This window comes from Manacus candei, unplaced genomic scaffold, assembly GCF_025592945.1.
Source record: "Manacus candei isolate 608988 ecotype Guabito, Panama unplaced genomic scaffold, ASM2559294v1 h1tg000106l, whole genome shotgun sequence".
NCBI lineage: Eukaryota > Metazoa > Chordata > Aves > Passeriformes > Pipridae > Manacus > Manacus candei.
The window spans coordinates 765,886-782,112 of record NW_026138154.1 but is presented as its reverse complement, the minus strand read 5'-3'; the positions used below and the strand labels follow the sequence as shown (position 1 = coordinate 782,112).

Sequence of the window (16,227 nt, the reverse complement as noted above, 5' to 3'; positions counted from 1 at the left end):
GCCTCGCTGCTGTTACTTAATGAACTCATTTCCTTTTTAAATCTTTTAAATAATAAGAGATTTCGTTTTGTTTTTGTGGTTTTTTTGTTTGTTTTTTTTTTTTTAAAGTGATATTCACAAGCAAGGTTACCACACAAAAAAAAAAAAAAAAAAGGAGGAAAAAAAAAAAAGAGAGAGAGAGGAAAAAAAATCAATATATATATATATATATATATAAATGCACCACCACGGCCACAGCACAGCAGGTCACAGCGTCACTTCCTACGCCTATTTACAAGGAATCTCTGTATGTACAAGGAGGAAGACGGCGGGAGCATAAATTAGCATCTATTTATACAAATAAACAAGAGTCAGGAAATATCCATCCAGCTGGAGGGGCAGGAAAAGCCGGGAACAAAGAGCTCATCCCCCTTCCGGGAGCTCTTGGGGTTGGGGGGGGAAAGGGGGGAGCAATGCCAGGCTGGGGAGGGGGGATTTGGGGTTTGGGGGTCCTGGGGAAGCAGCCACACCCTGGGGAGGGGGGTCTCCCAGAGAATGGGGTTCTCAGGGAAGGGGATCCCCAGGGAAAGGGGTTCTCAGGGAAGGGGGTGTCCAGGGAAGGGGGTTCTCACACAAGGGGGTCCCCAGGGAAGGGGCTTCTCAGGGCAGGAGGGTCTCCCAGGGCAGGGGGGGCTCAGGGCACAGGGGGGGGCCTCCCATGGAATGGGGTTCTCAGAGAAGGGGATCCCAAGGGAAGGGGGTCCCCAGGGAAGGGGCTTCTCAGGGCAGGAGGGTCTCTCAAGGCAGTGGGTCCCAAGGTCAGGGGGTCCCCAGGGCAAGGGGATCCCCCAGGGAATAGGGTCCTCAGGGAAGGGGGTCCCCAGGGCAGGAGTTTCTCAGGGAACAGGGGGGGTTCCCTCAGAGCAGTGGGGTCCCCAGGGAAGGGGGTCCCCAGGGAAGGGGGTTCTCAGGGAAGGGCAATGATACCTTGGACAGTGATTAAAAGCAGAATGAGGGGAGTTTTCTACCAGCCCAGGCTTCAAAATAAATTAAGGGGGTGGGTTGGGGGGGCACAGCCTAATGAATTATGGGGGTGTGGGTGGGGTGGGGAGCTCCTAAAGGGGCCGCAGCCCTTTGGGAGGTATCAGCAGCAATTCCCCCGCGGGACCCCCAAGAGGAGGGGCTGGGGGGGGGGGGTTGGGGGGTGCACTGACCGGTTTTGGGGGGGTTTGTGGAGGAGGGGGGGGGGCTGGCCCCTAGCAGGCACAGTCCTGGTGGGGAGGGGCCTGCTGGTCCGTGAGCTGGGGGCCCTGCTTGGCCCCGGTGACGGCGGGGTCGGCCGTGTCCAGCGACTCCGACATCTTCTCGCAGATGATGTCCACCAGCCGCTCGAAGGTCTGCTTCACGTTGATGTTGTCCTTGGCACTGGCCTCGAAAAACTCAAATCCTGCACGGGGTGGGGGCAGAGGGACACGGGACACACACACACACACACACAGACAGATCAGGGTTCCAGCCCTGCCTCCAGCCCGACAACATCGGAAACCGCCGCGGCTCCTCCTCCTCCTCCTCCCCTCGTTAAATATTAATGAGCTGCCCAACCCGCAGTGTCCAACCTGCCCCCCACGCGGGGACACCTCGCCCAGAAACTCCCCCTCCCATTCCCCCTCCCCAGCAGCTCTCAGAGGGTTTAAGGGTGGTAATAAACCCCCTCCCACAGCTCAAGGACTCCGTGTTTGCCGAGTCACCAGCCGGTGTCGAAGCAGAGCAATTACAGGGAGGGAATTAAGCCCTTAATTAAATTATTTGTTGGATGGTGGCCGTGGGGGAGCGTTCCCCTCTCCCCAGCTCACCCAGGTGCTCGGCGAGCTGGCGGCCCTTCTCCGAGGAGACCACGCGCTCGTCCTCCATGTCACACTTGTTCCCCACCAGCAGCACCTGGGCGTTGTCCCAGGAGTAGGTCTTGATCTGGGTGGACCTTTGAGGGAAAGGAGAAGAGGAATAATGTAGGGGGGTAGGAGGGCTGAGCAGGGCGCTGGGGGGGTGGCTGGGAAGGGCTGGGGGGCACTCACCAGTCCTGCACGGCGTTGAAGGACTCCTCGTTGGTGATGTCGTACATGAGGATGAAGCCCATGGCCCCGCGGTAGTAGGCGGTGGTGATGGTGCGGTACCGCTCCTGCCCGGCCGTGTCCTGGGCAGGGACAGCAGGATGTCACCCCTGGGGGGGACAGTGACACCCCTCGGGGCGCTCCAGGGGCCACGGAGGTCCCTGGGGCCACGTCTCTTCCCGCCATGTCACCCCTGGGGACACAGTGACACCCCTCGGGGTGCTCCAGGGGTTCCTGGGGACATGTCCCTCCCCACCATGTCACCTCCAGGGACACAGTGACACCCCTTGGGGTGCTCCAGGGGTCCCTGGAGACATGTCCCTCCCCACCATGTCACCCCCAGGGACACAGTGATGCCTCTCAGGACTCGCCAGGGGTCCCTGGGGACATGTCCCTCCCCACTATGTCACCCCTAGGGACACAGTGACACCCCTCGGGGTGCTCCAGGGGTCCCTGGGGACATGTCCCTCCCCACCATGTCACCCCTGGGGATACAGTGACACCCCTCAGGACTCACCAGAGGTCCCTGGGGACATCTTCCTCCCCACCATGTCACCCCCAGGGACACAGTGACACCCCTTGGGGCAGTCTGAGGACCACTGAGGTCCCTGGGGACACGTCCCTTCCCACCCAGGCATCACCCCTGAGGACACGATGACACCCCTCGAGGAGCTCTGGTGCCACCAAGGTCCCTGGGGACATGTCTCTTCGCACCATGTCACCCCCAGGGGCACAGTGACACCCCTCAGGGTTCTCCAGGGGTCCTTGGGGACATATCCCTCCCCACCATGTCACTGGGGTGGACAGTGACACCCCTTAGGGTGCTCCAGGTGCCACTGAGATCCCTGGGGACACATCCCTCTCCACCCTGGCATCACCCTCAGGGCTCTCCAGAGGCCACCCAGGTTCATGGGGACAAATCCCTCCCCACCATGTCACCTCTGGGGCCACAGTGACACTCCTTGGGGTGCTCCAGGGGTCCCTGGGGACATGTCCCTCCCCACCATGTCATCCCCAGGGACACAGTGACACCCCTTGGGGCGCTCTGGGCGTCACCAAGGTCCCTGAGGACACATCCCCTCCCACCAGGTCACCCCTGGGGACACAGTGACACCCCTCAGGGCCCTCCAAGGACCACCAAGGTCCCTGAGGACACATCCCCTCCCACCCCAGCGCCGCTCCCGGTGCTTCCAGCCCTTCCAGCTCCGCAGGGCGGAGCAGCCCCAACGCGACCACCCCCTCCCAGCCCTCCGTGGGGGTCCGAGGGCGCCCCGGGGGTCTCACCCAGATCTGCAGCTTGATGCGCTTGTCGTTCCGATAGATGGTCTTGACCTTGAAGTCGATGCCGACGGTGCTGACGAAGGCGGGCGTGAAGGAGTCGTCGGCGTACCGGAACAGGAAGGAGGTTTTCCCGACGCTGCTGTTCCCGATGATCAGGATCTTGAACATGTAATCGAAGTTCTGGTCCGAGGATTCCTTCTGCCCATAGCGGGAGTCGGTAGCCGACGCCATCTGCAAGGCGGGGGAGAGGCCGTGACGGTCCAAGCCCCGGCTCGGAGCCGATTCCCGGCGCTGCGGGCACGGAGCCGGCGTGTTCCGGCTTGGGATGGGCGGCGGGGTGGCCACGGTGGGTCACTCACCCCACAGGACACCTCCTGTCACCCCCAGCGAGGCGGGCCCGTGGTACATGTGGGGCACGTGGATCCCGGCCTTTGCCGTGGATCCCAGGGTTTCCCGCAGCCCTCGGAATGTGCCGTGGTCCCCAGGAGCTGCCGTGGATCCTGGGGTTTGCTGTGGATCCTGGGGTTTGCCGTGGCCCCCCAGGATTTGCTGTGGCCCCCTAGGATTTGCCGTGGCCCCCCAGGATTTGCTGTGGCCCCCTAGGATTTGCTGTGGATCCCAGGATTTGCTGTGGATCCCAGGGTTTCTTGCAACCCCCAGGATTTGCCGTGACCCCCAGAAGGTTTCCTGTGGATCCCAGGATTTGCCATGGCCCCCAGGATTTGCTGTGGATCCCAGGGTTTGCTGTGACCCCCAGGATTTGCCGTGGCCCCACAGGATTTGCTGTGGATCCCAGGGTTTGTCATAGCCCCTGGGATTTGCTGCGACCCCCAGGATTCACTGTGGATTCCAGGATTTGCCGTGACCCCCTCCCAAAGGTTCGCTCTGGATCCCAGGGTTTGCTGTGGATCCTGGGGTTTGCCATAGCCCCTGGGATTTGCTGTGGCCCCCAGGATTTGCTGTGGATCCTGGGGTTTGCTATGCATCCAGGGGTTTGCCATGGCCCCAGGGGTTTGCCATGGCCCCCGGGATTTGCCGTGGATCGCAGGATTTGCCGTGGATCCCGGGATTTGCCACGGATCGCAGGATTTGCCGTGGCATCGGCAGGTGCGGCCGGGACGCCGCAGCCTCTCCTGCATCTCCCCCACAAAATGGCACCAGCGCGGTGACACGGCACCGCGAGGTGCCACAGGGTGCCGGGGGGGGGGGTCCCGGGGTGCCGGGGGGGTGCTGATGCCAGGCAGGGGGGGCACAGAGGTGGGTGCCCACCCAGGGCTGGTGCGGGGGGATGCAGGATGGAGCACAGGGATGCCGGGAAGCGCTGCGGGGTTCAGGGTGCCGATGGAGGGGGGTGCCGGCTGCTACAGGGAGGGGGTTTAGGGTGCTGATGGGGGGGGGTGCAGGGCGCTCACGGGGGGGGCACGGGGTGCGCACAGCGAGGGTGCAGGGTGCTGCAAGGAGGGGGCTGGGGATGCTGATGGGTGGGGGCGCAGGGGGGGCGCACAGGGCGCTGCAGGGAGGAGGCGCCGGGTCCTGATGGGGGGGGTGCAGGGGGGGCTCAGGGCGCTCATGGGGCCGCTCCAGGCGCTGCAGGGAGGCGCCCACCCCCCGCCCGACCCCGCTGCACCCATTCGGTCCGCGCCGCAACTCCCCCTCAACGGGGACCCTGCGCATCCCCCCCGCCCTGCGCCGCATCCATCACCATCATCCCCACCGCCACCATCATCACCACCACCACCATCATCATCACCATCATCATCATCATCATCATCACCCCCCCCTCCGCCCCCCGCCCGCCGCCTCCCGCCTCCCCCGCTGCACCGCGCCTCCCCGCCGGCTGCCGGGCGAACCCCTGGGTGCCGGGGGGTGCCGGGGGTGCCGGAGGGTTTGGGGGGGGTCCCGGCGGTGGGTGTGGGGGGGTCTCACCTCTGCCGCGCTCGCTCCTCCCGCAGCGACTGCAGCAGATGCGGACCCCGGGTGACGTCGGCAGAAGGGGCGTGGCCCGCTATGCAAATGAACCCTCGCGTCACGGGCGCGCCCCGGAGCGCGGCGCTGATTGGCCCGGCGGCGCGCGGTGATGGACAGCGGGGAGGTGTGGGGGGGACGGCCACCCCCTCCCGGCGCGGTGGTGGGCGCCGCGCCCCCCCCCTCGGCCGCGCGCGGTGGTGCGGTCCGGCCGAGCGGTGTGAGGCGCGGGGTGAACCACGCGCCGCGCGGGCGGGGGGAGCGGGGCGGACCATTCCCGCTCAAAGGGGGGGAGAGCGAGATCTCGCAGCCTGGCTGTCGCGACATGGCGCGCTATATCGCGACGCCCCCCCTAGGCGTGGCAGTGGCGGTCGGGCTGATCTTTACCCTGGCAGGGCGCCTAGAGCTGAGGCGGGGCTGGTGCGCAGGTGGGCGGCCATGTCCTCCCTCGCCCTCAGGTTCCAGCGGGGATTAGGGGAGGCAGCATATGGCGGCCTCGGGGCCCCGGCACCGCCCTGCCCGGGCCTGCCCTGCCCTGCCCGGGGCCCCGGGACCCTCCCGGGCCTTGCCCTACCCTGCCCGGAGCCTCCCGGGCACTGCCCTGTCGTGCCCTGCCCGGGGGCTTTAAATGGCCCCTGTCCCGGTGCAGCCCCACCGGGGCCTGTCCAGGACCCAGAGCCCACGGAGGACGGAGCCGGACACCCCCCGGGCTCTGGCTGGAGCTGCCGGACACGGTGGGCACTGCCCAGGTGGGCAGTGAGAGCCCACCGTGAGGAGACAGAGCAACAGCCCCCCGTGACAACGGGATGGCCGGGAGGCAGGGATGGATCCAGGCATGGGGATGGATCCAGGCTCAGGGATGGATCCAGCCATGGGGATGGGCCCAGGCTCAAGGATGGATCCGGCTGCATGGTTGGATCCAGGCTCAGGGATGGATCCAGGCTCAGGGATGGATCCAGACTCAGAGATGGATCCAGGCTCAGGGATGGATCCAGGCATAGGGATGGATCCAGGCTCAGGGATGGATCCAGGCTCAGGGATGGATCCAGACTCAGGGATGGATCCAGGCTCAGGGGCAGACCCGCACACAGGGTTGGATCCAACCATGGGGATGGGCCCAAGCTCGGGAATGGACCCAACTGCAGAGATAGATCCAGCCATAGGGATGGATCCAGGTTTAGGGACAGATCCAGCCACAGGGATGACCATGGGTGCTGCCCCCACCTTCCCCGGGCAACAGCTCCACCACCTTCCTTGTCAGTGGATTCTGCAGCCCCTCAGCCAAGCACGGGATGAAAAGGGCTTTTTCCCACCAGCTCCTGCCCTGCTCCAGCCCGGCAGAGTCTGGGACAGACCTGGGTTCAAGGAGTTCTGGGAGCACAAAGCCTTATCTGGCCCCTCTCAGCACAGCCCCTCTCCCCCAGCAGAGGCAGGAGGACACCCAGCACCCCCCAGGAACGACCACCCCGCGTGGCTCCAGCGCTCCCAGCTCATACCTGGGCTGGGAAAGGATCATCCAGCCCCCAAGGCCCTGCTGCCGCCACGGGTACAGCGTGGGCCGGGCAGGGGGTGAGAGCCTCGGGGGCCCCACGTGCCGGGGCAGTGCCAGGGCAGTGCCAGGGGTGGGGACGTGTTTGCGGAGATAAATCACCGTTGGGAGCAATGCGGAAGAGCCGGGAACGGGCCCCGCGCCGCGCCAAGCCGGCGATTAAATATTTACCTTAGCAGGCCGTGGTTGCCAGTGATGGATCTCAGCGTTTCCAGGGAGGAGCTCCTTTTGTTCCAGGCCCTCCCTGGTGCCCGCAGGGGCCACCAACCACGCCAGTCCCCGGGGACATTGGCACGGCTCCCGTGACACCAGGAAAAGGCACTTCTAAGGTAAAGAGGCACTTAAAAGGCTCGTGTTTAGGGTGGAACAAACCAGGTTTAATCTCTGGAAAGGTGAAGGAAAACCCAAAAGGATCCTGGGGGGCTGTCCCCGGGCAGGATGACGGAGACACGGGGGTGGGGGGGTCACAGCACCCGCCAGGGCCAAAAGTGTGAATTAAAAACGCAGCATTTTCAGTGATCACGGAGCAGAAATGCGACTTTCCACCCCGAAAAATGTGTCTTTCCGCCCCAAATATCCACGTGAGTGCGGCCTCGGAGAGGCTCGGAGTAAAAAGTGAGCTACAAAAGGCTTTAAAAAGTGAACCTGTCCCCAAATAAATAAACCCCTGACTCGTGCCCGTGCCGTGCGTCGGTGCCTGGGGGTCCCTCGTGCTGGGGGTGTCACCAGCACCCTTCACCCACCTCCCCGTCCCACTGTGGGGCTGCTGTCCTGCGAGAGGCCACCTGGAAAAGTGCTGGAATGCTTTTGGCTGTGCCCCAGCCCTGTGGGGGACTCCTTCCTGGAGCCCTGTGGGGTGTGATGTCCTCAGGGCTGGGCTGAGGCCAGAGCACAGTGTCCCCAAGCCTTGCCTGAAGGGGACAGGGACCTTTCCCAGCAGCTGGTGGGAGATGGGAGAGGGCGAGCAGCGCCTTCCTGTCCATCAGGACCTGCCCAGACCCCGCATGGGGACATGATTTGGGGCCCTCCACGCCCTGTGTGGTGCCACTGCCAGCTCCCCGCTGTCCCCAACACCGGCCAGGGCAGAGCCCAGTCCCACGTCCCCGTGGCAGCGAGGGGACCCACCGGCCGGTGCCGCTACGTGCCCAGGGACAGGAATGTGACGTTGCCCTCCGTGTCCAGGCACAGCCCTTGGCTGTCCTCGGGCCCTGGCACGGAGCACCCGCCGCCACCGTCCTTGGGCAGCGTCCCCTCCAGCGCCCGCCGGTTGTCCACGTCCCTTGGGCGGGGCAGGGGCGAGTCCCGCTCCCCGGGGCCGGGGGACAAGCGCCTGGTGTCGGCCGACTCCGAGTCGTCCGTGCCCGGGGTCTTGGAGCCGCTGTTGTCCTCGTCCAAGGGGCTCTCAGGCCCCTCCAGCTCCGTGTCCGACTCACCCTCCTCCTCCTCCTCCAGGGTCAGCTCGAACTGGAACTTGTCGGTGCTGGCGGGGGACGCGCCGGGTGCCTCGGGAGGAGGGGACGGGCTGCGCCGGATCATGCTCTGGTACCACTCCCGGTTGTCCTCCAGCGTGTCCAGGAGCTCCTGGGCGTCGGGGTGCACCAGGTCGGCCCACGTCTCCCACAGCGGGTGGGCGATGAAGTCGATGAAGCCCACCTTGAGGGGGAGGGAAGGAGGCAGAGCTGAGCCCCCGGCCCAGCCCTGCACACCCCCACCCCGTCCCCAGGCCGCCGCCCCACCTGGGACTTCTCCACGGAGGCGGTGTGCTTGTCACACATGGGGCTGATCTCCATCCCCTTCTCCCGCTCCCGGTCTCCCTGGTGGAAGAACTCCACCATGATGCGGTCGGTCCACTGCCGGTACAGCTCCAGGGGCTTAGTGGGGTTGCTGAGGTCGGCGCAGTGCACCATGCTCTGCAGGACCTGTGGGCACAGCCACGGTGTCCTTTGTCCCCCAGGACCACCCCCACACTGTGCCAGGAACCTTTGGCCATGCTCGGCTGTGGTTGGGAGCCACCAGGCAGGACGTGCCCGCAGCCCAGAGCAATGCCCAACGTCCGCAGTGCCAGGAAGGATTCCCAGCCGTGTCCCCCTGCCCACCTGGATCCGATCAGAGTAGTTGTCCAGCAGCAGCACCCCCAGGCTGGTCACCTTCTTGGTCTCCACCATGGTCTTCAGATCCGCCAGCAGGTTCATGTGCTTGGACATGTCCGTGGCCAACACCTGGGCAGGGCAAGCCGGGAATGGGGCTCAGCCTGACCCCCCCCAGCCTGGACCCCCACCCTGGGGTGGTCCAGCCCCCTCATACCATGTCGATGACCATTTTTCGGAGCGTCTGCCTCTGCTTCCTGCTCAGGTTCTGGAAGATGTCGCAGTTCTCCTCCTGGAGGAGCTTGAAGCCCACGGCCAGGTGGTGGTTCTCCAGCACCGAGGCGTCGTTGTACATCAGCGCCAGCTCCGAGTCTGTGAGAGGGCACCGGTCACCCTGGGGAGACCCCAGGTGGGGTCCTCCACACCCCCCCAGCTCCATCCCTGCTCCCCAGCTCACTGGTGTTGATGAGGAACTGGTTGGAGACGCCGGGGTGGTCGACGTCGTGGATGGCGCTGGCGAAGATGGCAGCCATGATCTCCAGGTCCGTGAAGACAGCCTGGGAATGGTGTGAGAAGGAGTTGCGGGCGTGTTACAACCCTGCCCGACACACCCGGTGGCCTCAGGAGACCAATAATCACCTCCAGGGCAGGCGTGGAGAGGAGGACGTGGGTGGACTGCGCCACGTCGGCGGCGTGGAGGTTGTTGTGATAGGCCACGTCGGCGTGGTAATGGTCCTCCAGCGTCAGCATGTAGGTGATGAAGGTGTTGACGGGGATGCGGAAGGTCTTCATCAGGTCACGCTCCTGCAGGGAGGCGGGAGGTGGCTCGTCCCCATCCGGGCACGGGGACAGGGCCATCCCAGCGGGATGCTCACCTGGAAGATGCTGTACATGATGACGGTCAGCGGGCGGTTCCCCGAGTACTCGGCGACTTTAAACACGTTGAGCCCCCACTTGTTGGTGTCCTCCAGCTCCTGGGGACCAGAGGGACGGAGGTCCGTGGGGGGCTGGCGCCAGGGACCCTGTGGTCGGGTGGGTCACCCGTGCCAAGCCCACCTTGGCCAGCAGCCCCTCGTGGTCCGTGCGCACCCCGAAGCGGGGGATGCCGGCGGCGGCGAGGCTGGAGCTGTGCGTGAGCTTCCTGACGCCGCTGATCTGGGACATGGGGCGCTTCCTCCGCTCCTTCTCCTTGTCCTTGGCCAGCGCCGAGGGGATCTCCACCTCGTGCTGCTTGTCTGGGATGGCACCGGGGTGGGCGTGAGCAGGGGGGGAGCTCAAATTCCCCCCCAACACCTCCCTGGCTCGCGCTGATGACACGGTGCAGGTGACACCATGATGTCGGGACAATTTGGGGGCTGCGTGGGGGGTGCCCAGCACTTTCCATCACTGCCCTGCACGAGCCACCCGCCTGCCAGTGGATACAAACCCTGCCCTGGACACCCCTCCAGGCCCACAGGGATTTACCCAACAGCCCCAGTGCACCAGTATGCACCAGCATGCACCAGCAAGCACCAGCACGCACCAGCACACCCAGCCAGGACAAAGGGTGTTACAGCCCCAAACAGCAAATCCCACTGGGACACCTGGGAAAGTCCCCCTCCCTTTCCCCTCCATTTCATCCCTTCACAAGAAGCAAGCGGGCACAAAGCCCACCCTGCTGCCAGCAGAGGGATGACCCCAGTGGTGTCCCTGGGGTGGGGGGGTCCTCACCCAGGAAGGTTCTGGAGATGTACTCGGAGACCTGGTTCCCAGAGCGGCTCGTCTCCGAGAGGTGCGTCAGCTCCCGGTTCAGCATCCGCTTGAACTGCAGGTGGTGGGCAGAGCTCAGCGGTGGGGGGGGCACACAGGACCCCCAGCTGCCCATCCCGGGGGGCTCTGTGATGTGGGGGGCACACAGGACCCCCAGCTGCCCATCCCAGGGGGCTCTGTGATGTGGGGGCACACAGGACCCCCAGCTGCCCATCCTGGGGGGATCAGTGGTGCAGGGGGCCAGCAGGCCCCCCAGCTGCCCATCCTGGGGGGATCAGTGGTGCAGGGGGCACACAGGACCCCCAGCTGCCCATCCTGGGGGGATCAGTGGTGCAGGGGGCCAGCAGGCCCCCCAGCTGCCCAGCCCAGGGGGTTCAGTAGTGCCAGGGTCCCCATTCCCCCCAGGGTGACCGTGCCAGGGCCCCTTACCTTGTTGGAGGCCATCTCGCTGACCGAGTGCCTGGTCTGCAGCGTCTCCAGCTGGTCCAGGCACCAATCCAGCTCCTCCAGGGTCTCCCGTGAGAGCTTCTGGTGGGCATCTTCTGCTGGGGGCACCCGCCAGCTTGGCAAGGGACCTGCCGACGGCGCGACCACCCGGCACAGGGGGGCTCGTGCCACCCCAAACCCGGGGGCTCGCCGGCGGGGCAGCTCACGGCCCTCGAGCAGGGCGGCCGGGGGCACGGGGGGACGCGGGGTTCGGGGTCGAGCATCCCTGGGCAGTGGGGCTCGGCCCCATCACACCGTCCCCATGGCGTGGCAGCCCCACGTGCCACAGTGTCCCGTGGGGTGACAGGCAGCCCCGGGGGCAGCCGGGCTCCCGCGGGGCCCCGCTCACCGCCGGGTTTTATTAATGGAAGGTTTGACGTCAACGGGAGCTTTTCCACCGCCGCGAAGGGCGGCCAGGCGGGAGGAGCTGCCGAAAACCAGACATGGATCCCAAAGGGCAAAGCCGCGGCTCTGCCCTGCCTGGAGGGGGCTGTATCCCCCCCGAGGGCACAGCGGGACCCACCCTGAGGGCACAGGGACGGCCCCAAAACATCCCCACCGTGGTCCCCCCGGCACTCACCCGACAGGCTGGCCTTGCTCCCGGAGGGCAGGCTGCTGCTGGATCCTCGCCTGGGAAACACGGGGGGCTGAGCAACCAGGACCCCCACAGCGGTGCCCTCGCCCTTGCCATGGGTCGGGGTCTCCCACCCAGGTGAGACCCTCACCCTCCCCACCCCACAGCCCACTCACTTGATGCCGGCGCGGTCCTGGAGGTGGGTGAGGTTGCTGCGGACGGTGCGGAGGCTGGCCAGGACCTGGGGGGCAAGAGGGGGCTGGGGCCGGGCCGACGCCCCCCGGGACACACCCCGGGGCACTGGGCACAGGCCGTGTCCCCTCCCAGGCAGGGCACAGGGATGGCACCTACCTGGGCGAACGGCGTGACGATCATGTCTTCTCCGTGCCTGTGGGAGCAAAGGGAGCGTGAGCCTGGGGGAGGGCAGTGGGGTCCCGGGGGATGCAGGGAGTTGGGGGGACACTCACAGGTCGCTGGCGATGGAGGAGTTGCGGGACATGCCTTTGGGGGACAGGTCATAGTCGCTGTCGGAGCGGTACAGGAAGGACTCGCGGCGCTGCCCGTGGGAGAAGGTGCCCTGCAGGACCAGCCCCGGGCTGGCCTGGGGGTCCAGCGTGCCCCGGCCTTGGAGGCCATTCTCCAGGTCAAAGCTGTGAGGGGAGAGGAGTCAAGGCTGGCACGGGGCAAGGTGTGGGGGCACGGCCCACAGGACACCACTGGGTTTGCTGGGCTCTCGCTGCCATCGTCCCACTCAGCCGGTTTGGTGGCCCCTGTGGTGACACCAGTCACCTCCCAGCCTGGCCCTGCCACCTCCTTCACCCAGTGCTGAGAATGGGCACAACTCAGTGCACATGGACCCTCTCTCAGCTCCCTGCCAGCAAAGCCAGGTTGTCCCATGTCACCCAGGTGGGACAGGCCCCCCTACCCTGAAGCTCCCAGCTCCAGAGACCCCGGGAAGGGCCAGCTCCTGCCTGTCCCATCCCCACCCTGTCCTCAGCACTGTGATCCCAAGTCCTCCAAACCCCCAAAGCCTCCATCAGCCCTGGCTCGGGGGTGCTGTGTCCCACGGAGGGGACAGCCATGGCACAGAGCCAGGGGACATCGAAGGACAGAAAATGCCACAGAAGCCAAGCCTTGGCCCTTGGGGACGTGCTGGTGGCAGCCCGGGGGCACCTCAACCAGAGTCACCTGGCAGCCGTGTGCATCCATGGGGGGGACAGGGGACTTAGGGACAGGGGTGGTGACCCTGCAGTGTCCCCCAGCTGGCTGCGGCCGCCTCGCCCCCCCCTCCTGCTCCGCTGGCCCCGGGGTCATGGGAAAGGCTGCGCGGAGCAGGGACACAGCGAGGGCCATCCAGCGCCTGTCCGTCACCGCCGCGGGGACGGGGAGCACCGGGAGAACTGCGAGAGCGCGGATGCCACTGGGGCCACCCTGTCCCCGGCGGGAGCCCAGCACCTACCAGATGCAGGAGTGCCTCCGGGACGGGCACCGGCTGCCCGGCAGCATCGTCCCGCTCCGGCAGCCCCGGTCCCTGTGGTGTGGCCGTCCCCGGCAGTGGCAGTGCCAGCCGGCACCGCGTCATGCCATCCCCGCAGCCCCTTGTTTTCCTGCCTCGCCTTCCCATCCCCGATGGTACCGGGGACACAAAGCCGCATTGTCCCTCCGACGGCCCCGCGGGTGATGCCCGCGTCTGTTCCCGGCCCCGTGCCACCACCTCTGACCCCGCTGCCACCGCAGGGGACAGCCCCGGGGGACACGAGCCCCCGCCGAGGGGCCGGTGCCGAATTAACCCCCCTCGTTTCGGCGTTAATGACCGAGCCGTGCCCGTGTCGGGCTGAGGGGGGGCCGGGGCCGCTATAAATAGTTGCTGTTGCGGAGGGATGTGCTGAGCCCTACAGCGCTCACGCAGGTGGGGCCGGCACCCACCAGCACCCGGGGGGGGCACCCCAAAACCAACCCTACAGAGCTCCGAGCCGGGGAGGGCAGGGAGGTGCCGCGGTGGGTGAGTGGGTGCCTCGATTTGGAGGGAAAAGTCCCCCTCCCTGCCCACCGGGCCCCCCCACCGCGGGTCCCTGCCTGGCCATCGCTGCAATGAGCGTGTCCGTGCTTAGCCGCGCTCGTCCAGCGGCTCCCCCCTGCCCGGCTCAGCCCCTGGCCATGTGGGGACACCCGCTGTCCCCTCCTCGTCCCCCCCGTCCCCGTGGGCACACAGCGCTGGGGGGGGGGGGTGTCCCCTGACCCTATCCTGGCAGCACAGCCTGGTGCCACCACCCCCCCGGGGACCCGCCAGCGTCCCCCCCTTACCAGAGGGGATGCGCCACGGTGAAGCGCCGCTGCAGGCGGATGCTCTGGTTCATCAGGAGCTTCCTGAAGAGGACGGGGGAATTGCGGGGGGAATTGCGGGGGGAGGCTGCCGGAGAAGCCCCCGGCGAGGGGTGCGGGGTGGGCAGCATGGCCCGGCTCAGGGACCCCCGGCGCGGCCCCGGCGCGGCCCCGGCGCCCCCGGTGCGGAGCAGGAAGCGTGCGGCCGTCCCGGCCCCGGCGGCCCCGGGAAACTTTCCATCCCCCTCCCGCCCTGTGCCTGGGAAATTAAACAACTGTCTGGCTCCGGCAGCCGGCGCAGGGAGCGGGTCCCCCCCCGGTGTTCCTGGCGGCCCGGGCACGTGGCCCCTCGCTGGCCCGGTGCCACCGGCCACCCTGCTGTCTCCCCGAGGCGGCAGCTGCTCCCGAAAGGGCAGGGGTGCTCTGCCTGGGCACACGGAAAAAATGCCACACGGACCCCTCGGTGAGCCAGACGTACGGAGTGGACGTGCCACGGTGCCACCGAGGGGCATGGATAAGCCTGGAGCATCCCAAACACTCGGCGTGGATGTGCCACGGTGCCACCAAGGGACAGGGATGAGCCTGGAGTATCCCAAACACACGGTGTGGTTGTGCTGTGGTGTGGTTTGTGCCATGGTGCCACCAAGGACGTGGCTGAGGCTGGAGCATCCTGGACTTGCAGTGTGGACATGCCACGGTGCCATCAAGGGACACGGCTGAGCCTGGAGCATCCCAGACACGAGGTGTGGTTGTGCCACGGTACCACCCAGGGACCAGCGAGAGCCAAACCCACCCCAAATTGTGGCCCAGCCCCTCCCTGGTGCAGTGCCAAGCTCCCTCCTGGGGGGAACAGGGAGCAGCAGGATGAGGTCCAGCCGGTGACAGTGGCACCGTGGGTGACCCACCGGCCTGGCCGTGGGAGCTGGCACCTGCCCAGCCTGATGCAGCAGGATGTGGATACCTGCTGTTCCCAGCGGCCACAAAAATATCCAGCAGCTGGCAGGGAGCCAGGGGGGACAACAACGAGGCCTCCCCTGCCACGGCAGGAGCAGTGGGGACCCCAAAACCCACCGGGTGGGGGGTTACCCTCGCTTCCAAGGGACTGCAGGCACGACTGTGGGGACGTCAGAGCAGAGGGGGTGCTGGGACAGAGGGACATCAGGGCACGGGGGTGAGGGGGAAGAGCCCCCCCGGGCTGGCTGGCAGCCAGCAGCCCCTGGACAGCCGGGACAGGACTGGCCACAGGACAGCAAGTCCCTGACCCCAGGACAGCCAGTCCCTGTCGGACTGTCGCTGTCCCCACGTGTCTGCAGGGGTGGATGACAAGTGACACCGGAGCCATGACCCTCAGCTGTGCCAGCTCCATGCTGACCCTGCAAGCTGGGCTGGGAGAGGCACGGGATAGGGGGAATGGCCCAAAAATAGCCCTGCAACCACTGCGGGAGGGGCTGAGGTCACTTTGGGCAGAGCCAGGCCAACCCTGCAGCGGCACCGGCTGGGCCAGGGGATGGGGACAAGCAGGGGGTGAGGAGGATGAGGGACAGGAAGGTTGGGGACAGGAATGGGTGGTGGGGACAGGGGGGACAGGGGTGACAGGTGACGGGGACGGAGGGGATGGGCACAGTGTGGTGGGGACAGGGGTGTTGGGGATGGGGTGACAGAGGCAGATGGCGATCGGGACGGACATCCCAGGGCCGGTGACAGAGGGGTTTGTCCCCAGCCCACCGGGTGCTCTGCCGGTGCCGGTGCCCCGGTGCCGCTGTCCGCCGGCCGGTGCTGAACCCGGGAGCGTCCCCACCAGCAGCGCCTTGCCCGGTAACCCCTTCCCGGTGCCAGCGGGGGCCGGCATCACCTCCCCGCTCCCCGTCCCACCCTTACCGGGGGGGCTCGGACTCATCGCCGCTGCTCGGGCCGCTCTCCTCGATGGTGAAGACCACCCGGGCTCCCTCGGGCTCGGGGCCGCGGGCCGCCTCCGCCAGCCGGCAGCCCAGCGGCGGCAGCAGCGGGGTCCCGGAGAAACGGCGGCGGACGGCGCCCAGCGCGGCTCCCGGGCCCGACGGGGCGGCCTCGGCGGCGTCGCGGCAGCGCTGCGGGGACACGGGGCGGCGGTGAGGGGCGCGGGGAGCG

At 66.6% G+C, this 16,227-nt stretch overlaps 2 protein-coding genes across 3 annotated transcripts; both read right to left on the bottom strand.

Moving 5' to 3' along the window:
* Positions 1–65: 65 nt before the first annotated feature.
* On the bottom strand, positions 66–5,401 carry RAB3A (RAB3A, member RAS oncogene family). The gene is made up of 5 exons (XM_051769305.1): positions 5,295–5,401; positions 3,372–3,599; positions 2,052–2,170; positions 1,833–1,957; positions 66–1,426 (listed from the first exon to the last, which is right to left on the bottom strand). Exons 2-5 carry the CDS (start codon positions 3,597–3,599, stop codon positions 1,236–1,238), a joined length of 663 nt encoding a protein of 220 aa, XP_051625265.1. The 5' UTR covers positions 5,295–5,401; the 3' UTR covers positions 66–1,235.
* Positions 5,402–7,237: 1,836 nt separating this feature from the next.
* PDE4C (phosphodiesterase 4C) lies at positions 7,238–15,996 on the bottom strand. 2 transcript variants are annotated; one of them, XM_051769265.1, is made up of 15 exons: positions 15,979–15,996; positions 12,246–12,428; positions 12,130–12,166; positions 11,955–12,019; positions 11,785–11,834; positions 11,148–11,293; positions 10,680–10,773; positions 10,026–10,204; positions 9,845–9,943; positions 9,609–9,773; positions 9,427–9,526; positions 9,187–9,341; positions 8,979–9,101; positions 8,619–8,801; positions 7,238–8,535 (listed from the first exon to the last, which is right to left on the bottom strand). In XM_051769265.1, exons 2-15 carry the CDS (start codon positions 12,275–12,277, stop codon positions 8,020–8,022), a joined length of 1,944 nt encoding a protein of 647 aa, XP_051625225.1. In that variant the 5' UTR covers positions 12,278–12,428; positions 15,979–15,996; the 3' UTR covers positions 7,238–8,019. The 2 variants fall into 2 exon arrangements, with proteins under 2 accessions (XP_051625225.1, XP_051625226.1); XM_051769266.1 differs by lacking the exon at positions 15,979–15,996 and adding an exon at positions 14,083–14,379.
* Between the last annotated feature and the right edge of the window lie 231 nt (positions 15,997–16,227).

Excerpts from the sequence above, each read along its gene's own strand:
- PDE4C (XM_051769266.1), bottom strand. The coding sequence starts at position 14,231 with ATGCTGCCCACCCCGCACCCCTCGCCGGGGGCTTCTCCGGCAGCCTCC. Across the intron at positions 9,527-9,608 it reads TCTCCACGCCTGCCCTGGAG|GCTGTCTTCACGGACCTGGA; the intron begins GTGATTATTGGT and ends CACCATTCCCAG. Across the intron at positions 8,802-8,978 it reads ACTACTCTGATCGGATCCAG|GTCCTGCAGAGCATGGTGCA; the intron begins GTGGGCAGGGGG and ends CTGTGCCCACAG.
- RAB3A (XM_051769305.1), bottom strand. The coding sequence starts at position 3,599 with ATGGCGTCGGCTACCGACTCCCGCTATGGGCAGAAGGAATCCTCGGAC. Across the intron at positions 1,958-2,051 it reads TTCAACGCCGTGCAGGACTG|GTCCACCCAGATCAAGACCT; the intron begins GTGAGTGCCCCC and ends TTTCCCTCAAAG. Across the intron at positions 1,427-1,832 it reads CCAGCTCGCCGAGCACCTGG|GATTTGAGTTTTTCGAGGCC; the intron begins GTGAGCTGGGGA and ends CACCCCGTGCAG.